At 36.3% G+C, this 23,865-nt stretch overlaps 1 protein-coding gene across 6 annotated transcripts in view; it reads left to right on the plus strand.

Annotated features, from left to right (window-relative positions):
* The window catches only part of ADAM22 (ADAM metallopeptidase domain 22), a 218,885-nt gene that overhangs the window by 166,026 nt on the left and 28,994 nt on the right, over positions 1–23,865 (plus strand). For all 6 annotated transcript variants that reach the window (XM_061165531.1, XM_061165532.1, XM_061165533.1 and 3 more), the window contains exons 15-24: positions 1,360–1,459; positions 2,528–2,599; positions 2,817–2,909; positions 8,313–8,393; positions 11,604–11,654; positions 11,868–11,931; positions 13,624–13,729; positions 15,995–16,114; positions 19,198–19,366; positions 22,489–22,603. In XM_061165531.1, the coding sequence (XP_061021514.1) occupies positions 1,360–1,459; positions 2,528–2,599; positions 2,817–2,909; positions 8,313–8,393; positions 11,604–11,654; positions 11,868–11,931; positions 13,624–13,729; positions 15,995–16,114; positions 19,198–19,366; positions 22,489–22,603 (971 nt within the window). The remainder of the gene's footprint in view (positions 1–1,359; positions 1,460–2,527; positions 2,600–2,816; positions 2,910–8,312; positions 8,394–11,603; positions 11,655–11,867; positions 11,932–13,623; positions 13,730–15,994; positions 16,115–19,197; positions 19,367–22,488; positions 22,604–23,865) is intronic.

Genomic DNA, 23,865 nt, shown 5'->3' on the forward strand with positions numbered 1-23,865 from the left:
CTAGATTTAAGGCTATTTCACATTCTGAAAATTCTTAATGCATAGTACCAACTTGCTCTATTGCCAGGTTTCTTTTTCTGTTGACCCTTGATTATTTTGGGGTGTGTTTGTGTATATATATATTTTATAAATATACATAATAAAAGTATATATTATTTTGGGACATATATATAGCATTTTGAAGCAATCTGAGACTTGAAGAATTGGACGAATAGTTACAAAGAACCTTTTGTTTCTGAATCATAAGTTCTACCATGGTGTCTGTCACTTCAAAATGCTAAACAATGGGCATTTCTGTGGACATAAACTTGGGCAAACTCAGGGAGATGGTGAGGGACAGAGGCCTGGTATGCTGCAGTCCATGGAATCACGAAGAGTTGGACACTGGACACAACTTGGTGACTAAGCAACAACAAAAAATGTACATTTCTATAAACAAAGGCATCTTCCCATAGGACCGCAGTTCAACCAAGAAAATCATCTAATTCTTAGCCCTCATTCAGGATTGGCCCTGTGTTTCTATGATGTCATTTTAGCAAAAACTTCAGAATCAGGATTTTTTTTTTTTATCACAGTCAGGTTTTGGTCTCTTCAGTCGGGGATAATTCCTGTCTATTTTGATTGTCACAACTTTGACACATTTGTAGATTACAGGCCAGTTATTTTGCAGAATGCTCTGCAGTTTGGGTTCCAGCCCAGGTTTAATATTTAGGAAAGGCTTATTGTGAAATAAATTATTTCTGACTCTCTCTGATGGAAATTACAGGTATGTAGGTGTGTGTTTCCTTTGAATGGGTATGGAGATAATGCAGAACAAATCATAGTCACCACTGGACTTCCCAGACGGCACAGTGGTAAAGAATCTGCCTGCCAGTGTAGAAGATACAAGAGACACGGGTTTGATCCCTGGGTCGGGAAGATCCCCTGGAGGAGGAAATGGCAACCCGCTTCAGTATTCTTACCTTGAGAATCCCATGGACAGAAGAGCCCGGTGGCTACAGTCCATGGGGTTGCTAAGAGTCGGATTTGACTGAGCACATAGTTACCACTAGTCACTATTCAACACAATAGAAGAATGTATTATTGTTGTTTAGTCACTAAGTTGTGTCCGACTCTTTTGTGACCACATGGACTGTAGCCTGCCAGTCTCTTCTGTCCATGGGATTTCCCAGGCAGGAATACTGGAGTGGGTTGCCATTCCCTTCTCAAAGCAGATGTTATACATAAGTGGAATTTATTATTTATTTATTTAATTTTTAGGAATAATGTACAGTGTTAACAGTGTTACATTTTAAAACTAGTTTACAAACAAGGGAGACAGAAATTATACCCAGCTAATGCTTTTCTTCTCTCTTATAGATATTATCTTCCTAAAAAGTTTACCCAGTGTAATATTGAAGAGTATCATGACTTCCTAAATAGTGGAGGTGGTGCTTGCCTTTTCAACAAACCTTCTAAGGTAATAAGTGTAATCAGAGTTGTTAAGTTATTAATCTTTCTCAAATATATAAACACAAATTTTCATTCATTGTGTCTTATGGAATGAAACTTTTCAACTTGGCTCATGTGTACGTATTCTTGATATGCTAAATGTCTGCATTTCTGAATTGAATTAATCATGGGCTATTCTGATGGGAATAAAAAGCAGGTATAAATTAGAGTTTTGCTTTCTGGAAAACGTTCATTTTCTTTTCATAAAGCCAAATGAGGATTCAGGGTTTGCTTACAAAAATGGTTTTTTACTTTGCATTTCTTTTTCATTCTCTTGATGCATTTTTTTTCCCCCTTTGGATACAAAATCATAAATCATACTGATGGAAAAGGAGGTCTTTCTCCTCTCATTAATTCCCATCTCTGGGGCAAATTATTACTACTGTTCTCTGCAGAGCTATGTTAATAGGTAGAACTGAATTTTATATTAAATAAATCAGTGAATTTATTAATTTTTGTGATGTTTTCCTCATTGCCCACAAAATAACTTTGTTTCACAAGTTAATACAGTTGAAAAAGAGCTTTTCACAGGTAATTGTATTTGATCCTCAGAACAATTCATTATGTAGATGGAAGCTAATGTTATTGTTATTATTGTTTTAAATATTAAAACACTTGGGCTCTGAGATGGCAAGCTATTTGCCCAAGTGTATCTTGGCTAAGCCAAGATTTGAATACAGACATTCTGACTCCAAATCCCTTGCTTCTCTTTGAAATGAAATTTTAGGAGTTCTTCTGGCTTTGTTTTAGCCAATGCCTAGATCATCTTTTGCTTTGATGGCACTTATCAGACCCTATTTGGTGTGTATGTTATATATGCAAATATGATTAAGTCTGAAATGGAATCAATATTAGATACTTCTAAAGTTTCCAGTTCTAAAATTCTACAGTCATACTTTATATCTTAGGGAAATAAAAATATATTTTGAAATGACTGACAGGCCAGAAGTGTAGGTGTGACACTTGTGATCTCTCATATTATATTTGGTGCTGATTTTTCTACATTTTAGTGCCCTTCCTGGTTTTCATTCCACAGCTTCTTGATCCTCCTGAGTGTGGTAATGGCTTCATTGAAACTGGCGAGGAGTGTGACTGCGGGACCCCGGCAGTAAGTCTTTGTGTTTAGATGATTTCTTTAGGTTATTTGGGGTTATTCTAGATCCACACTGAACCATACAGAGCAAGTGTTGTGCCTAGAAATTTCATAAGATTTCTGGAATAAAGATGGGAATTGTGAGGCTGTACATTTATTTTAGAAAATATCCTGTTGCTTTCAGGAAAATTACACCACTTTCTGACATTTTCCAAATGTTTATATTCTTTAGGAATGTGTCCTTGAAGGAGCAGAGTGTTGTAAGAAATGTACCTTGACTCAAGACTCCCAGTGCAGTGATGGTCTTTGTTGTAAAAAGTGCAAGGTAAATAAATGTTGATTGATAACCAACTGAAAGAAAAGAGGACATATTTGATAAGTTAATAGGGCAATAACTTAAGTAGTTAATATTTAAGGTAAATATAAGCAAATAACATTAGACAATAGTAAGACCTGATATATGTTGAGTGACAAGTGCCAGAGGCTTTATAGGAGTCTCACAAGTCTTGTGAGGAGTAGTTACTATTTTTATTCCCATCTAACAGATGACAAAACTGAGGCTTGTAGTGATTAAATATACCAAGTAAATAAGGAGCTAGGGCCTAAGTGTTTGTAATTCCCGGAGTTTGTCTTCTTTCTACTGTCTCCCTGAAGAGCATGGACTTTAAATGAGACCATTTAATGTGCTATAATATATATGTAATAATATTAATAATAATAACAATGTAATATAATTTAAATGAAACTATTCTTTGAATAATGCATTTCTTTTATTGTAAAGCCAAGTAGATATTCAATTCAGTTCAGTCCAGTTCAGTTGCTCAGTCATATCTGACTCTTTGCAACCCCGTGGACTGTAGCACACCAGGCTTCCCTGTCCATCACCAACTCCCAAAGCTTGCTCAGACTCATGTCCATTGAGTCTGTGATGCCATCCAACCACCTCATCTTCTGTCATCCTCTTCTCCTCCTGCCTTCAATCTTTCCCAGCATCAGGGTCTTTTCACATGAGTCAGTTCTTCGCATCAGGTAGCCAAAGTATTGGAGTTTCAGCTTCAGCATCTGTCCTTCCAATGAATATTCAGGACTGATTTCCTTTAGGATGGACTGGTTGGATCTCCTTGCAGCCCAAGGGACTCTAAAAGGTCTTCTCTAACACCACAATTCAAAAGCATTAATTTTTCAGCACTCAACTTTCTTCATAGTCCAACTCTCATGTCCATACATGACTATTGGAAAAACCATAGCTTTGACCAGATGGACCTTTGTTGGCAAAGTAATGTCTCTGCTTTAATATGCTGTCTAGGTTGGTCATAGCTTTACTTCCAAGGAGCTTTTAATTTCATGGCTGCAGTCACCATCTGCAGTGATTTTGAAGCCCCCAAAAATAAAGTCTGTCACTGTTTCCATTGTTTCCCCATCTATTTGCCATGAAGTGATGGGACCAGATGCCATGATCTTAGTTTTCTAAAGGTTGAGTTTTAAGCCAACTTTTTCACTCTCTTCTTCACTTCACTTTCATCAAGAGGTTCTTTAGTTCTTCACTTTCTGCCATAAGGGTGGTGTCATCTCCTCCTTTTCATGGTGCTCAACCTGGACTATCTTGTGTATTAGCTGTTGAGGCAACAAAAGAAATCTTTGTAGACATTAAAACACCTTTCATGTGTTGTGCATTACTGTTCAAAGCATCTTTATATACCTTGTCTATTTTCCTTCTCCAATAACATCATCATGCCTATCTCCAAATATTTAAGCCTTTACATCAAGACTATGGTAATTTGGGGCTTACCTTGCTTAAAGAAATCTATTTTTGCTTTTCTCATATAAAATCTGGTATAATTTTATATTATTTCTAAGGTATAATCTCTTTCTTTCCCTCCAGTCTGTACATTTTGCAGAGGCAGAGCCAGGCACTTACACTGTAATTGGAACAAGACTTCAGTAAACAATTGGTGAATGAATGAATAAACATGCACAGCATTATCTTACTGATTCTTTGCTGATTGATTGGTTAATGAGTTAAGAGAGGGCAAAACATGAACCTATCATATTAAATGTCCTACTGTGTGCCAGAAACAGTACTAAGTACTTGCAAATTATATCATCCTGTATCCAGGTTTCCTAACTGTGGCACTGTTGATACTTTTGACCAGATTGTTCTTTATTGTAAGGGTTACTTTACATCTTGTAGGCTATTTAGCAGCATCTCTGACTTCTGCCTCCCAGTTACCAGCAGCATCCCTCCAAGTCATGACACCGCGACATCTTAAACATCGCCAGATATCCCCTGGTTGAGACTGCTGTCTTAGATGGTGCTCATAGCTACACTTTGGGGAATGATATTATTATCCAGATGTTTTCCTGCTGAGCATTGCCAATCTCAGGGAAGTGAAATAACCTGCATAGTCTCACTCAGCTAGTAAAGAATAACTGTGCAGTTACACCCCAGATCTGCTGGCAGCAGTTTCTGTCATCCCCACTTCACCACTGTGTCTCTGGCAGAGTTTTAAGAGAAGCAAGGCACTGGCAGAGATCTCTGAAAGCACTCTCTAAAAAACGAAGACCAAACTAAATGTGAAAGAGATATTTTTTTCATTTTGTCTACCTCAACTGTTTATTCTGTCAGTTTCTCCAATTGTCATCTATGGATTCCCAATCATATACTTTAATCCTTAATGTTTTAAGTCTTCCCATCCATCAAATTGAAGCTGAAACTCCAACACTTGGGCCATCTGATGCAAAGAATGGACTCATTGGAAAAGACCCCGATGCTGGGCAAGATTGAAGGTGGGAGGAGAAGGGGATGACAGAGGATGAGGTGGTTGGATGGCATCACCGACTCAATGGACATGAGTTTGAGTAAACTCCGGGAGTTGGTGACGGACAGGGAGGCCTGGCATGCTGCGGTCCATGGGATCGCAAAGAGTCAAACACGACTGAGTGACTGAACTGACTGGTCCATCAAATGCAGTCAGTTATGCCATTTTTTTCTTGGATTTATAGAACTAAGCTCTTTGTGATATAATCATTGAAAGGAGCAAATACAAAATAATAGAATTAAAATACATAAAATAAAATGGTATGGTTAACTATCTTAGAATATGAGTCATAACTTTACCAGTCAAGTAAGCTCTTTTCTGCCATTTTCTCTACCCCATACTCCCATCTCACCCCACCCTGGGCTCCTAGAAGAGTCAGAAGTAGAAGAGCGAATGGAAAAGAGGAATCAGAAGAGCAAAATGAGAAAGCTTGTGTATTTTTGTTTTCTTCTATATGTGTTTATAATAATTTAATCTATAAATCAGAGTTAGCAAACACTTTCTGTAAAGGGACAAATTTGTGGGTTATAAGGTCTTTATGTCAGTTGCTCAACTCTTTCTTTGAAAGCAGCCCATCAAAAATACAGAAGCAAACATATGTGGCAGTGTTCTAATAAAACTTCATATACAACACAAACAGGCAACCAGAATTGTCCTGGAGGCATGATTTGGGAACTCCTGTAAAATATTGCTTATTTATTTCTTTACTCATTTTCTCTTTTCTTTATATGAAAATTCCAAGAGGGCAGTGGTTTGGGTTGATTTACTGCTTCACCCCAGCCCTTACTACAAGTCCTCCTTTACCATGCTTATTTTTGAAAGTTTACTGACAATTCGTGAACATTTACACTCTTGTATGAACTGTACCTTAAACCTGCTCATACTTCTACCTCAGAAGTTCTAGAATTGTAGCTTGTACTAATTCCCAGGAGGAAAAGAACCAGAGTATATGAAATTAACTTATCTTGCTTGTTTCCTTATTTTTATGGCCTATTTGTTGTTGTTGTTCAGTTGCTAAGTTGTGTCTGACTCTTTGTGATCCCATACACTGCAGCACACCCTCTCCTCTGTCCTTCACTATCTCCCAGAGTTTGCTGAAATTAATGTCCATTGAGTTGGTGACGTTATCTAACCATCTCATCCTCTACCTTCCCCTTCTTGTTTTGCCTTCAATCTTTTCCAGCATCAGGGTGTTTTCCAATGAGTTGGCTCTTAGCATCAGGTGGCCAAAGTATTGGAACTTCAGGTTCAGCATCAGTCCTTCCAATGAATATTCAGGATTGATTTCCTCTAGGATTGACTGGTTAGATCTTGTTGCTGTCCCAAGGTATTCTCAAGAGTCTTTTCCAGCACCACAATTTGAAAGCCTCAATTCTTCGGCATTCAGACTTCTTTATGGTCTAATTCTCACATCTATGCATGATTACTGGAAAAATCATAGCTCTGACTATACAGACCTTTGTCAACAGAGTAATGTCTCTGCCAACATCACATATTTAATATGCTATCTAGGTTTATCATAGCTTTCCTTCCAAGGAGCAAGAGTCTTTTAATTTCATTGCTGCAATCACTGTCCACAGTGATTTTGGAGCCCCAGAAAATAAAAACTGCCACTGCTTCCACTTTCCCCCCATCTGTTTGCCATGAAGTGATGGGACCAGGTACCATGTTCTTTGTTTTTTGAATGTTGAGTTTCAAGCCAACTTTTTCACTCTCCCCTTTCACCCTCATTAAGAGGCTCTTTAGTTCCACTTCACTTTCTGTCATTAGAGTGATATCATCCCCACTAAAATATAAGTTCCTTGCCAACAAGATTCTTGTGTTTGTTTTCTGTTGACTCTCCACAGGCTGTGCCTAGCACATGTGCCTAGTAAATGCTTGATGAATGAATGAACAAACACAAAATTTTGTTCAGCTCTTCTGGAAAGTATCTGTTGAATTCCTGACTGGAGTTGGCAGTGTGCTGCTCATGTTCTATGAGCAATAGGAGACTCAACTGCCTGAGGGGTGGTGAACAAGGGAGAGAAGATGAAAGTTGTATGTGTGTGTGTGGAGGGGGAGAGAAGGGGTCTAGAATACTGTATATGCTTGTGTGAGCAGAGTTAAAAACGTATAAGGACCTAGCCCCAAATAGTAACCTTTTAGAGCAAGAAGGAGAGTGGGATTGAAGAGGAAAAGAGAAAGATGGTAGCTTTATATATATCTCTTTTTGTTTTGTTTTAATGAATACTCTTGCAACTGCTGAATCCAACAAGCATACAAATTTATATGACTCCTGCACTTAAAAAAAATATTTGAGTTGAAAACAGACCAAAGAAGACTCTTACAGACAGGTACAAATAATAGAAACATTAAAAGGGAATAAAAGACCAAGCTATAGATCTGTAAAAAAAAAAAAAAAAAAAAGTGATGAGAAGAGAAGAGAAGATGGTAAAGGAAATCATGAGAGGAAATAGCTTTGCCATTTCCCCTAACTTTTACAATTCAGTCCAAAATGTAACTTTCAAATTCTTAGCTGATGAGGTAAAAAAGAATATGATAAAAGTGCTAGTAAGAATGAAGGATAAAATATAAACCCATAAGCTAGTTGGAAGAAAGAAGTGCTGGAACTTGGACTGGCTTGTCCTTCTGGTACAGATGTACCATCAAGCACATCCTATTTTAGTTAGATCTTGTAAGGCTATGTGTGATAACTATGCAAATTATTTCATATGTGAGAAACTCGCCCTGAGAACTATTAAATTAACATTTTCATGCAGTAGCTATGGTTTTCACAGATTTTCATCTTAAACTAGTTTAAGGTATTCCTATCCAAAAAATTTCATTTTGCATTTTTAAGATGATACTGTAAGAGGTTTGTTTTTTTTTTTCCTTTGACAGTTTTGCACATTGAGTTTTGTTCATTTTAGTTTCAGCCTATGGGAACCGTGTGCCGTGAAGCAGTAAATGATTGTGATATTCGTGAAACATGCTCTGGAAATTCAAGCCAGGTAACTTATGAATAATTTCTCTGAATCCAAGGGGAAAAAGTAAGAGCTTGTTTAGTGAACTGACCCTCAGATGGAATGGAAATGGGTAAGATGTTCATGTTTCTCTTTCATGTCAACTGTTCCTCTCCTTTCATTAATTTTTTGGGATTTGAAGTTTCAGTAATCAAAGCTTGAGCAGATGTTCAGCGTGATTTTGTCTTAACGTTGAACTAATCTTAAGACTGTATATCTGCCTTTATTTTGTTTTTGTTGAAAGTAGGGAATAAAAGGCTTTTGTGTTTAGTCTAGCTAGTGATGGAGGAAACAGAAAGACTCTTTCTGTTCAACTGGTTGGAACGAGTCAGGTAAGGCAGAGAGAACCACAGGATATTGGGTTCTGAGACAGGGCCTCTCTTGACTTTTATTTACCTGAAACAGCTTGCCACTAATTGCTGCTTTTGAATTTAATATCATTTAGTTGTCAGTAGGGAAGATAAGGGCTTCCCTAGTGGCTCAAACGGTAAAGAATCTGCCTGCAATGCAGGAGACACGGGTCCCTGGGTCAGGAATACTCCCTGGAAAAGAGAACGGCTAGCCATTCCAGTATTCATGTCTGGAGAATTCCATGGACAGAAGAGCCTGGCCGGCTACAGTCCATGGAGTTGAAAAAAGTCATACATGACTGAACGACTAACATTTTCACTTCAGGGAAGATACAGAAGTTAATAAACTTTGACAGGCGATCACAGATCTCCGTGTACGTGTATACAGGCAGTGCTTGCTTTGCATTGTAATGAAGGATCACAAAAGTGACCATAAAAGCTAAAACCATGTGAAGTATTGTAGTAATCAATGGAAAAATTTACAATTATTCTGTGATCTTTAAAACATATCAGGTGATTAAAAACTCCCTTTCTGTTGGTCTTAAATGAATAGGGAAATGAAAAAAATGAACTAACATTTATTTAGCTAACATTAAATTAAAATGAAAATATTGAAAATAAATGTATTTTATTTCTTTGTAAAAAACTTAACTTTGTAAAAAACTTATTTCTTTATAAAAAACTGAGCTGTGCTTGCCTTCTCCTGGTCAGAAACCTTATGATACTTAGTGAGCGTCTTTCCTATGCCTTGTTGAATTGCTACTCTTCTTTCTAAGTTTGGGTCAGTTTTTTGACATGATCCTTTGTGCTTTCAATGTCATGAAATATCCGAGAGATGTGAAGTTGTGAATGGGAAGTTTTTTTGCTGAACAGTGGTATCAGCATCCCATTCCCATAGTCATTGATTTTTTTTTCTGTCATGCTATTTACATTTGATTTTAATTTCTCTTCCAGTGTTATCACTTTTCATTTCTTTGCTGTACTTTCACCTTTGTTGGCCAGTTTCCTCTTTCAACTATTCAGTTTTATTTTAAGATGCCACATGATATAACCCAGAGAAAGAAAGGCAACAAGCTATGTCCTCTGTTATCTGTGCATGAACTGAATGAACAGATGCTCAGTGATCAATCCTGACAGACTTTGAAAGAAGTGACTAGATGGGCTGTTAACTGTGATGGCCGTATCTTATTTACCAAGCGATCGGTGGACTGAAGAGCTAATAGCAAAGTTTGTTCTTCATGCAATTATTCACACTTAATCTACTATGGTGACTGAAATTGGAACTGTGTCCTTGGGGTACTGGTGTCATTTAACAAAACCATAGTGAGTGAAATTCCTTCACACTGGAGCCATGCAAAGTGAAGACTGCCCACATCTTTTTTTCTCTAGAGAAGAGAGAATCAGTGGTGGTGTATCTGTGCTGTGCTCAGAAAGTCATGTCCAACTCTGCGAACCCATGGACTGTAGCCCACCAGGCTCCTCTGTCCATGGAAGTTTTCAGGCAAGAATGCTGGAGTGGGTTGCTATTTCCTGCTCCAGGGAATGTTACTGACCCAGGGATCAAACCCACATCTTTTGCATCTCCTGTATTGGCAGGCAGATTCTTGACCCCTGCGCCACCTGGGAAGCCCTACTTTAACCATTAAAAATGCTTTATCTTAAAAGTGGTCATCCTGAGATTAAAGGTTTGCATTCTTACTGTCTAATTAGCACTGTTTTCCTAAACTTACACCTAGTGAGGATGGGGATACAATGAATGATTATGTGATGGGCTCTGGGAATGAAAGTATATTAAAGCAACTTCTTTAAAATGTAATTCTGTGATAAGCAGGATTTTAAAAGAATTCTAAATCTGAAAATTATGTGCATACAAAGGTGTTCTTGTTGCATTGGTTGTAACAGCATTAATTTGAGATAACTGTAAGTAAATATATTTTAATACATTGATTATATGGCTTGTTAGCTCAGGGAATGTGTTATAGCTTATATAAAGATGATACCTACAAAAAAGTTTATTATGATACAATTAAATTTGCATGATGAAAGTGAAGGGCTGAAACAGAATATAAAGCATTATCTATAATTTGATTATACTTATATTATAAAATACCACATTTTTGTAGAAAAAGGTAGAGGAAAAAATGTACCAAATTATAATAAATAGTTGTCTCTGGATGGTGGGAATATTAGAGACTTTGGTCTTTCAATTTTCCTGTTTTTTTTTTTTTTTACATTTCCTAACTTTTCTCAAATAAGTATGTAATTACTATAATAATAGAAAAATGTATGATAAATTTTAAAGTTACACTCTGTTTCTATCCACATAGGAATGCTTTGCAGTCTTTTGCAGTCTTTTCTGCAATTGCTCCAAGGGAAGAAAAGTGGGGGGGTGGCTATAAAACATGTCTTTTTCTGACATGTCCAAGGTAGACTTTCATTTGAGAATCATTTTAAGTATAAGAACTGTTACTTCTTATGGTTAAAAAAGAGGAAACCATATCTGTTGCTCCATCTGGTGGCATCCTTCTGACTTTGTCTTGTGTTTTCTTTTATCTTTGAGTCTGTATAAGTTAGCTGAGTCTTTGCTGTTGGTTCTTTTTATTTGTAAATAAGGATTTACAAATCAGCTGTTCTTTTCCTCTGGTAGATCCACATTTTTAGGGGAAAATGCATCAATTGTTACATTTCCTTTTGTTTTCTCTTGATCTTGTTTTTTTATTTTCAGATGATTTGGGAGACTACTCTAATATTATCAGACTTCATTTTCAAAATGAAAACCTTTAAAGAGATTAGCTCATCTTAATATCTTGCTATGCATTTGGTTCATATTTCTGTTTTCTTTTCCTAGTGTGCCCCCAATATTCATAAGATGGATGGTTATTCATGTGATGGTGTCCAGGTAGGTTACTTCATCTTTACCTAAGTGTTTCCTATATTCCAGCATGAAAGAAATACTAAGTCTCATCAAAATAGGAAGATCATATTAAATGTAGTCAACTCTGAAGATAAAAGGGCTTTATAATACTCATCTATTAGTTTTCTTAGACATATTTTTCAGTTACCTGATGGAAGTAGACATCGTGCTGCTAATGGGTATGCTTTTTCATTTTAGGGAATTTGCTTTGGAGGAAGATGTAAAACCAGGGATAGACAATGCAAATACATCTGGGGGCAAAGTGAGTAAATAACAAGGTTTGAGCCTTCTCCAAGTATGGTATCTGGCCCAAGGGCATGTGAACTGGATGGAAGTAATTTTCCAACCACTTTATTATGACTCAGGGACTTTCAGAGCCATTGCAGCTCTTAGCAGGAGCACTTTTGTGGAAATTAGAGAAAAGCACCTCCTTTGATAAGACACAGCTCTATACATCTTGGCTAGTTAGCCATGTCTTTGGTGGAAAGTGCCTTTGCTGCCAGGCAGGTAAAATCCATTCTAGGATATGCAACTTGGAGAACAACGCAAACCTGGATTTCTACTCCTCTTATGCTGTCTTTAACTTAGTATCCTCAGGCAAAACCCATCAGCCATGTGGAATGGACATGGACCCCAAATGGGGCACCCTTGGATAAGAACTGTAGCCTTTTAGCTAGAGTTGCTTTTTCTTTCTTATCTTTCTCAAACTCTAGCTGGTTTTCCTAGTTATAGGTGAATTTCTGCTAAGGTAGCTCTGTCATATCAGAAAGAAATTTTAATGTTATTCCTTTCAAAATTTGGCAGATTTTCAGAAGGAAATATGTAACATTTATATCTAAAACATATTTAATTTGAATGCATATTTAAATGTTATATTTTTCCAGAAGTATTACTGGCCCTTCTGAAAGAAGTTTTTGCTTCAAACTCTTTGAAAGGATGATTTATATTGTAAAGCAAGCTATAAAGATAATGATAACCCTTAACTGTCACAAATACTGGCTATAATCCTTTGGGGAAAGGAAGTGTATGCTCTCTTTTGAACAACTAAAGAAACACGGGGATGGGAGAACATTTTAGTTATGTAGGCTTATGTTCTGGACAAAGAAATATGGTTTTTGCTTCCTCCTCTTGAGAAAAATTAGTGGCTGACAGCAAGAAGTAGGAAAAGAAACTACCAAACATTATCAGTTTAAAAAATATACACTGACAGTCATCTTTTGATTAGTTTGCAAAAGTTGTTTTGATCTAAGTCTTGGATAGCTCCATAAACTGACCTTGGCTTTAGCAAAAATAAAATCCTGACAAAAATGCTTACATGACTTAAAATGTTATCTGAAAGTCAGAGATTTAACATGAATTCAAGTTTGCTTACAAGCAGAGTAACGTTTTGATAGCCATTAAGAATTAATAAACACTATAATATTGTAAAGTAATTAGCCTCCAACTAATACAAATAAAGGAAAAAAATAATAATTTTAAAAAAAGAATTAATGAACAAGGTGGAAATACTGCTCTTTCTTGAGTCTTTAATTATTGTGCATCATTCTTTTAATAAAATTGTCTTTAGGATTCATAAAAGTTGCTGCATGAAAAATTCATGCTTTATATCTGGCACTGAGATTAAAGCATTGAATATTTGTCAATGAACCATTTGGTAGCATCTTTCCCCAATTATTGGCTAAATTTTCAGGAGTGTTATTCTTAGAACTTACAGCCTGAATCATATCAAAGATTTAAATAGATTTGTTTTCAAGTTTTAAATGAGCAGTTGTGAGAAATGTACCCAAGTGATGGATGCTTTTGGTATGGGGAACTCTTGTGAAGCATGGGTACAACTTTTGTAATTGGTAACGTTGTAGTGAAAGAGGATTCTTCACAAGTGTTTTCCCCTTACTGCAAACAGTTGAACAGCTCACATGATCTTTCACTGATAGAAAACTCTGTTCTGCTTCAGATGTGATGTCATCAGATAAATACTGCTATGAGAAACTGAATATAGAAGGCACGGAGAAGGGTAACTGTGGGAAAGACAAAGACACGTGGATACAGTGCAACAAACGGTGAGATGGAGAAATCAGCCGAGTTTATACCTCAGTTCCAGGCACTACTTCTTGATTGACCAGGACTTTCCTGTTTTCTGCATGCCATAAAGCATTCTCCTTCCCTCTTCTCTTCCCAGGGTTCCAACACCACCTTTGCAGAGGGTTTCTGAATCTCAATATGTATTCTGACCTCTCTCCTAAGGCTCAGGTGATGCCTATGGCTGCCTTAGGTCTTTCTCACCTAGAAGACACCTGTCATCATCTCAAAGGCAACAAAAATTAAAGCCAACAGAATGTTCTCAGTGCTGATAGATGGAATTATCTGACTCTGACTTTAATAAAGAACTCTTACCCCCACAGATCTTAATATCTCACTCTCCTTCTGTTTAGAAGCCTCAGAGTGATCCTTGATGCTCCCGTCTTTTTGACTCATTATCCAAATGGCAAATCATGTTTATTCTTCTCTTTCATTCCTCCACAATTTTTCTTTAATTCATCTCGTCATTTCTGTGCCTATTGCATTACCCCAACTAAGACCTATGTCAATTCTTCAACTAATACAGAAACCTCTGTTTTCTGTGCCAGCAGTGTCTAGCATGATCCCATCAAAATAATCTTATCCTGAACCTTTTTGATGATGTCAGTTCTTTGTTCAAATTTCACTGGTTCCACATACTTAATTGATAGTAAGAATAACATCTATTGAGTGCACACTATATGTTAGGAACTGTATTACACTTTACATAAGTGATGTCAATCTTCATGGCAGTTTGCCCTGTTTTATGGAGGAGGAAACTGAGACAGTTAAGTTGACTAAGGTCATGTAGCTAGGATATAATAGGAGCAGAATTAGAATTCAGCAGTCTGGTTTTAGAATTCTCTCTTAACCACTTTGCTGAATGTCATACCATCTTGCTTAATGCATGAAATGGAACCTTAGCTTGGCACTGTACCTCTTCTGTAATTTTCCCCAACCTACATATTTTGTTTTTTTCTTTTCTACTCTTTCAAAGTCTAGCAAACCTGGCCATTTCTAATATATTTTATTGTCCTACTTCCACATGGGTATGTGTACTATTCATACTTTAGGAAGTACCCTTTATACTCCATAAAAATTTTTTACCTATCCAAAAAATTACCCATTCCCATCCCCTTGGATAGCACTTACTCTGTAAATTATTTCTGGATTATTTTCTTTATTATTATTTATTTCCCCTGGAAATAAATCACCTCCCTCTTCTCCTGCATCCTTTGCATTACTTTTATGGTCCTTGTCACTAACTCTATGTTTTATAGATGTTTAACGTATGTAATTTCTCTTCTTACCCAGAGTATAATTTCCTTAAGAATAAAAATCGTCTAATGTTTTTAATATATACTAAAGTATTTAGTAAACTCCAATAAAAATGTTGAATGTATATCTCTTCTATGTTAAAAAACATTTTTTTATGATAGATACAATAATGTGATGATATAACTTTTAAAAATTATTTTTAATACAATAATACATATTTTTCTATGTTGGTGATAGGTGCAAGTTTTAATTTTTCTCTTTTTCTGTGTGGTAAAGTCTAACATTTACATATATAGTTGCTGGCCTGCTAATAAGTCTTTGCAAGATATTTATTAGAATATGTTTATCATTATCTATATTAATGATTAAAATGTGTTAAATATAGAGAATATGTAAGATAGTAGTTAACACAAATGAAAATATTTTACAAGTTAAATTAGAATTGTATGTGCTAGCTGGGGGAGAAGTAGAATATATTGGAAAAGGAATCATGATCCTATGTGGTTGAGAAGTCACAAAGTATATAATCTGTTCTTTAATTCTGGTGCCATTGGTTGAAGAAAACACTGTCTTCTAAAAGAATACTCATTCAAAGTTCATTCATTCACTTATCATGAATGAATGAATTCACTTATCAAATATTTTTCAAAATGTCTTAGTATATCCTGTGATATACTATTATGAGGAAAGAGATTCAGATATAAAAGAAGTCCATTTGATGGGTAATTTGCTTTAGATAAATACTTGGACAACAAAGGAAAATCTAGAACATAGTTGGGATTTTGGTGCACCAAAAGTTTCAGAGAAGACAGTTTTTAAAGCCGAGAGTAAACTAATTTGAGGTTATTTTGTTTTGCTTGTAATTTGAAGGAATAGTACAGTTGATGAAAAAACAAATGCTTAAGTAAGATAACATTATTGCTCTAACTGTACAGACTTTGCTGTATCTTTGAGGGAAGAAGTAAATACTTGGTACTTTTTTAACACAGGGATGTGCTCTGTGGTTACCTTCTGTGTACGAACATTGGTAACATCCCAAGACTTGGAGAACTTGATGGTGAAATCACGTCTACTTTGGTTGTGCAACAGGGAAGAACGTTAAACTGCAGGTAATGATCTAACCATTCTGTGAGAACATTAGCCATCTTATTTCCCAGGAATGAAGCTTGGGATTGCTTCTGTTTTCATTTCATGTGTTTGTTAGTAAGATGAAACGGATTCTAGTCCACAGGGATGATTAAGTAAATCCTGACAGAGAACAGATAGAAAGAAGGGAAGAATTAGTTGAATGTGGACTATTGTATGGTAGCTAGAGTTATGTTTCATTGTTCAGTTAAATCTTGCAGGGTTTAGTTTGCATTTCATTCTTATCAGTGGATTAAATAGATGCATCTTCTTTTGCTCCATTATGGAATCCCACTAAAATGACACTAAATAGATTTTTTTTTCTAGAATTTGTATGTCCATAGGGAAGCAGAAAAAGGGAGAGGAAACAGCAGCAACAAGATTCTAGAACATAGAGAACAAATAGATGTGTGGCAGATTATCAAAACTAAAAATTCTAAAGTCCTCAGTCAATAATGGGGAAAACCAAGAAACTGACTCAATATATACTGCCAGCCCAAAAGGCTCAAAATGGGCAGCACCATCTAACTTCTGGAACAGGGAATAAAGGACTTGGGGATGGAGGAGGGAATTCAAATGAAAAAAATAGGTGAACTCTGTTAGAGAAACTGTTAGATCTATAGCTTATTTCCCCGACCCAGCTAAGCTGGTGACTACTCACCCTCCCATGAAAGATTTGAGCTTTACAGTCTGCAAAGAATAAAATAGAAGGTTTCCAAGCTCATTGTCAGCAGAAAAATCAGTTATCAGAAGTATATAGAAGTGGTCTAGCCTCAGTGACATTCAGTCAGAAAGTCCCAGAACTTCCAATCATCTGTCTGGTTCCCCAACTCAAATTAAACAGATGACCAGATTTGTGAAGAAAGACTCTAACATGAAAAGAGAGAGAGGGAAATAATCAGAAAATGCAACAACTACCTATAAATATTTTAAGATACTTCTATCATGAAATAAGAATAGGGTAGAATTTTTAAAAATGAGGAACATTAAGAGAAAACAAAGGAAAGCTGTTAGAAATTAAAAAAAAAAAATGATGGCAAACATTAAACTCAATAGTTGAAATTATCTCCCAGAAAGTAGAGTAAAAGAAACAAAGAAGGGCGTAGAGTAAAGCCCACCATGTTAGAACAGAAATAATAAAGAACAGAGAAAACAGCAGGGAGGAAATTAGCAATTACTAACTCCAAGAGCGTTATCTAGAACCTTTGGACTTGGATCTTCATATTGCCTGGCTCTCCAGGTGCAAGGTGAAATCAGTCAAATTAGTCATACATCAAAACTTATCATTATGAAATTTCAGAACCTAAGGAAAAAGAATCCCAACTGTTTCCAGAGAGGACAGAAGAAAAAAAAAAAAAAAAAAGGAATAGGCATTAGAATGGTTTCAAATCTATCAAAGAGTGCTGGGATCTAAAAGACAATGGAGAAAATAATTTCCAAAGTAGAATTCTGTACTCAGGCAAAATATGAATTGAGTGTGAGGGGAGAAAATAAAGAGACATTTGGATAAGTTTCCCCCAAGTTTACTCCCCTACGTCCTTTCTCAGGAAGCTGTTAGAAACTGTGCTCCACCAAAATATGGAAGAAAACTAAGAAGGAAACATAGGGAATTTAGGAAACAAGACATACACTGTGGAGAAAGACGGGGCAATCCTCCAATGAATAGTATCTTGGAGAAAGCCAAGATACCCAGCTCTGTACCATTTACAGGGGCCAGCCAGATCAGATAAGGAGCAGGGGAACTCCAAGTGGAAACTCTAGGAGAGATTATTTCAGCAAGATGAACTGATGTTCAGAACATCTTAAGTGGAGATTTTGATAGCAGGGTTGGAGTAATTTTGAGTTAGTGATAGATAATTCAGTGAACAAATAAGAGATTTGCTACTCTGAGGGAAAATGAAACATTCGAGTAAAAGAAAAGGTATAATTATGGTGTACTATATCATTCATTTAATAAGTCCTAACAATGCACGATTTGTTGTTGATTTAACTATTCCATAGAGGCCAGTCAATTGATAATACTGAAAATAGGAAAACTAAAAATAGTGATACAAACTCATTGTTTAAAAATATGTACATAAATAACAAAAGAAACAGTTAAAAGTAGAAAGTGATTTCCTCCAGGGAAGTATATAAGAGGAGTAGGGGCGATGGATCCCTTCACTGCATTGTAAAAACCAATTTGCCTATTTAACTCATAAAACTATATGCATGCATAATTTTGATAAAAATAAATAAACAATAAGAATGGAAATTTTTGTAGTAGCATTGACATGGTACTATATGAATAAATAGATTAGGACTATACATTTTCAGTCGCTATCCTGTTTATTTGATTGCTTTTATCCTGTTTCTTTTTTACTCCTGCCTAATATATGGGTTGCTATATTGAATAGTTGTTGCAGTAGTTTAGCCATTCTCAAATATACAGTTGACCCTTGAGTAACACTGGTTTGAACTACAAGGATCCATTTATGTGCATGTTGTTTTCAGTAAATACAGGTCTTTTTTTTTTTTTTGATAAATATGTGCTACAACACTACATAATTCCCCAGTGGTTGAATCTGTGGATGTGGAACTTGGATTTTCAACTGCATGGAGGGGTGGTACCCCTATCCCCCATGTTGTTCAAAGGTCAACTGTAGTTTGTAAATAGAACAATCTTTTGGGGAAATGTAACCAAAACTAAAAAATTCTCATCTTTGTTTGAAATGTATTTAAAATCTTGAAGGTACTTATTTATCAAATCAAATGTTATTAATAATGACTTACTTGACTTGCACATGGCATAGTAGCCAAAGGAAAATGATAAAGCCATTTCAGGCCCTTATTATAATAATTATGTTTAAATCCTAAGGTATATAAATATCTCTGAAAATAATTAGATCAAAAGATTCAATTGCTTTCTCCATTTGGAGATTGAAAATGTTTATGCTACTTTTAAAATTAGGTAATAAAGAGAAAATAGAGAAAGTGATATTGCCTACTTTAAGTTTTTAAATGTAGTCTCAAGATAAATGTAAATTAATGGAATACCGCTTTCTTTTTGCTCTCAATTTATTTTTAGTGGTGGGCATGTTAAGCTTGATGAAGATGTCGACCTTGGCTATGTGGAAGACGGGACACCCTGTGGTCCCAAGATGATGTGCTTAGAACACAGGTGTCTTCCTGTGGCTTCCTTCAACTTTAGTACTTGCTTAAGCAATAAAGAAGGCACTGTTTGTTCAGGAAATGGAGTAAGTATTCACCACCTCACCATAGGGATGTATTCAGTTCTTTTATATCAGAGAAACAGATATGATATGTTTCCATAATAATGGAAAACATGCTTGTCCATATTTCTCCAGCTAGGATATAAACAGTCATGTGGTCATTGTCATTTGTATATTTCTGTTGTGTAATCTGTGAAAGCTTGAGAATGAGAAAAAGTTTTATTTTCCTAACCAAATTCTTCCATTTTCCACTCTTATTAGGTTAAATTGATCTAATTTAATATAATATGAGTTTTCTACAAGTGAGTTAGGAGACAAATGTTAACAAACTATAATGGGATGAAAAAGGGAGTACAAAGTAGGGGCAGTGGCCACAATATTTAACAACTGGTATGGTTTAGGCACTGGCTAGTTAGACCATACATAATTGCCTGGGCCAAAACAGTGGGTACCAGCTGAGGATAACATCTAGAAATAGAAGCAGAATAGTTAAGGAAATGAATCTCAGAGATGAATAGAAAGAATGATGGTGCTGGTGGTTCAGTCATGTCTGATTCTTTGTGACCCTATGGGCTGTAGCCTGTCTCACTCCTCCGTTCATGAGATTTTCCAGGCAAGATTACTGGAGTGGTTTGCCATTTCCTTCTCCAGGGGATCTTCCCGACCCAGGGATTAAACCCAAGTCTCTTGCATCTCCAGCATTGGTAGTCAGATTCTTTACCATTGTGCCCCCTGGGAAGCCCAAATAGAAAAAATGGTGGTATTTAAAAGGCTAAATTCTATCGCATATATCTGACAAGATATAGGTAAATTTATAGGTTAAATAAACATGCTTTATTAGCAATTATAGTTTTGTCATTTTCAGTTAGGAATTCCTACACTAACGAAAATTTCTTGAATCTTTTTCTTTTAGCATGTGCCATGATTTTCTTTTTATCTTCTCTGGGTTCCTTCTGGTTATACTATCCAGTTGAGAATCCTTGTCCTGGAAGGACAAGCCTTCAATCCTAGTCATTCTATGTATATCCCTGAGGGATACACCAAGAATTTTTCTAAGGGAGGTCTTAGTAATTGTTACTTTTTGCCTAAGAATAGGAATTCTTCTGGTACAGGAGAATAGAGAAGGTATATAGGAATTAGTTTTGCTCCTTAGATTAAAGGAATCTGCTAAGTCTTCTTTCCTTTATAAGTAAGAGGATGTTAGGGAGAGATGCTTTTAGGGGATGGGAGAAAAGCATAATGGAATAATTTCTTGATCATAATGCTTATGAATAACTGTATCTTATTCATCTAGAAATCCTGAGCATGTAACACAGAGTTGTGCTAATTAACTGTTTAAGGAATGAGTAAATGAGTGATGGGTGACGGGGCATCCCAGGTGGCGCTAGTAGTAAGGGATCCCCCTGCCAGTGCAGGAGACCTGAGAGATGCAGGTTTTATCCCTGGTTCAGGAGGATCCCCTGCAGGAGGGAACTGCAACCCACTCCAGTATTCTCTTCTGGGGAATCCCCATGGACAGAGGAGCCTGGCAGGCTCCGGTCCATAGGGTCATAAAGGGTTGGACACAGTTGAAGCCAGTTAGCACACATGCACACACAAATGTGTGATAGACACAAGTAAATCAGGTGGCAAATAGCATTCAATCATTTATAATAATTATGCATAATACAGAAAGCTTATATCCTATGTGTTTTTAACTTACAGTGACTCAACTTTGTATATGTGACAAAAATTAAGATGTAAAATACAGTAGATATTCTCTATATACATTACATCATGTAGGTTAAGAGTGTGGGCTTGGAACCAGACAGTTTGAGTGTGAAATCCAGCTCTCCTCCTTACTAACCGGGTGAGATTGGGCGAATTAGTTAGCCTATCTGTGTTTTACTCTATTCTTCTATAAAGTGGGAATAATAATACTGCCTAGGATACAGGATACAGGATTGTTGTGAAGAATAAATGAATTAACACCTGTAACTGATACATAATACTTAGATTGATCCCTGTGACACAGTGAATATTCAATAATGTCAGCTGTGAATGTGTTTATTATGATCATTGTACAACAGTGTTGCTATTCTTGTCAATGTATCACTGATGCTGCTGCATGATGTGGAAACATACTTGGAGAAACCAGTTGACCTGGTTATTGACCTGATCTGTTGAAAAGATAGTCAGTGAAGTGGGGTCTCAAACTCAGGCCTTTTTTTTTTTCTTCCTGCATATTTGTTAATCTGCAGAAAGTTGCTAATCTGAATTAATTTGAAATCTGCAATTTGTTGATCGTATTTATAGTACAGTTAAATCTGCATGTATGTTGTCTTCTGGCAAATTCAAGCAGACAGAAATGAAAAACCCATCAATCAAACCTGAGTCCTAAAGAACTTCTCTGATCTTTACCCTGACTGAATTCTCCTACTTTTCATTCCTTCCAAAGTTGCTTTGAATAGTAAGACTTTAGAGCAGAAACATAGGTTCTGTTTCCTGGATATATAGGTGAAGATTATTGTCTGATAATTTTTAAAAGTTTGGTGCCAGTTTATGTGAATTTTTCCCCTAGGCTTTGAGGGACTTCTCAGATTCCATGATCCCTGAGATAGCTAAGCTCTGGAGCTTGGGTTGAGATGCCCAGGTTATGGTTTTGTGAAGCTTTCTTCTCAGACCACTGCAAAGCCTCAGGCGTCCCCTCTTCTTTGTCAGATTTCCCTTTATCTTATCTGCTTCCTAAAAGATAAATAAAAGTTTGGTATAAAGAGCCTTTCTTTAGAAGAAGAAAACTTTGTATTGGATAATTGGAAAATGATTGTAATTCTGCTTAGTTTTTTAAAATCTCCCTCATAAAATTTGAGTTAACAAAATTCAAATTGATCATCGATTTTTGTGTAAGAAATGTAAATTCTCTTTTAAACTTTGTTGTTTCCTCTGGGTCAACTGTTGCTCTCTAGAAAATATTTTTTGAGTAAGATAATTAGTAAGTAATTAGAAATAGGAAGAGAGTACCAATAAATGTCCAGTCCTATCTAATTCTAGGCATATAATTATTAGAAATTAACACAATTAATTTTTATTTTTAAAAATTAATGTTTATTTTTCATGCCTCTGTAGCTAAGAGTTAGTGTTGATTCTAGATTGATTTTGGATTTCAGGTTTGCAGTAATGAGCTGAAGTGTGTGTGTAACAGACACTGGGTAGGTGAAGACTGCAGCACTTACTTCCCTTACAATGATGATGCAAAGGCTGGCATTACGCTGTCTGGCAATGGTAGGTACTTAATTTGGTCCCATTATGTTGTCTTTATGCACAAGGAAAGAGAAAACTGCCCTTCCTAAGCTTTGTTTGGATTATTTTTATATAATTCAAATATAAGTTAAATCCAAGTAATAATGAATTACAGTGTACAACTGGGGCCCTCATTATGAAACCAATTATTTCCATTATCTTGTAATATGAAATATTGAATATAACTTAGTCTATTGATTTAGCCATATCTTGTTCTATATCAGGCTGATATTTTCCAAGTATTGTACTTATTTGGACTAACAACAAATCCTAGCATCTTTTTTTTTTAATATAATTTAATTTTTATTTATTGGCTATGCTGGGTCTTTGTTGCCGTGCATGGGCTTTCTCTAATTGTGGGGAGTGGGGGTTACTCTCTAGTTGCAGAGTGTGGGCTTCTCGTTGTGGTGTCTTCTCTTGTTGCAGAGCATGAGCTCTAGAACACAGGCTCAATAGTTGTTGTGAACAGGCTTAGTTGCTCCATGGCTTATAGAATCTTCCTGGACCAGGGATCAAACCTGTGTCTCCTGCATTGGCAGGCAGATTCCTTACCACTGGGCCACCAGGGAAGCCCTAGTATTTCTTTTAAATGAAGAAAGTAGTCAACATTTTTAAGTGTCTGATTTTATATTTTATACTTTTTATATACTGCTGCTAAGTCACTTCAGTCATGTCCGACTCTGTGCGACCCCATAGACAGCAGCCCACCAGGCTCCCCTGTCCCTGGGATTCTCCAGGCAAGAATACTTGAGTGGGTTGCCATTTCCTTCTCCAATGCATGAAAGTGAAAAGTGAAAGTGAAGTCGCTCAGTCGTGTCCGATTCTTAGCGACCCCATGGACTGCAGCCTACCAGGCTCCTCCATCCATGGGATTTCCCAGGCAAGAGTACTGGAGTGGGGTGCCATTGCCTTCTCCGTTTTATATACTGGGACTAAGTAAATGAGGAAAAATTTGATTTTAAAAATATTTTGTTAACTTTAATATTCTCTCTTAAAGAACTGCATCTATATTAAACTCCAGTTCTGGTAGCCTCTACTGTAGGTAATTCTGGAAGTAGTAATCTTGGCCAAGGTGCCTGGAAGGAGTTTGATATGGATAAGAAGCAGCAGGTGTAGTTCTAAAAGCAAGAGTGGCCCAAATGGAAAAGTAGAAATTAAATGCAGATAGTGGAAAGAAGACATACCTTGAAGATGAATGTTCCTTTTTAAACTATTTTTTATCATTTCATTATTGAGTATTCCTC

Source organism: Dama dama, chromosome 18, assembly GCF_033118175.1.
Source record: "Dama dama isolate Ldn47 chromosome 18, ASM3311817v1, whole genome shotgun sequence".
Taxonomy (NCBI): domain Eukaryota; kingdom Metazoa; phylum Chordata; class Mammalia; order Artiodactyla; family Cervidae; genus Dama; species Dama dama.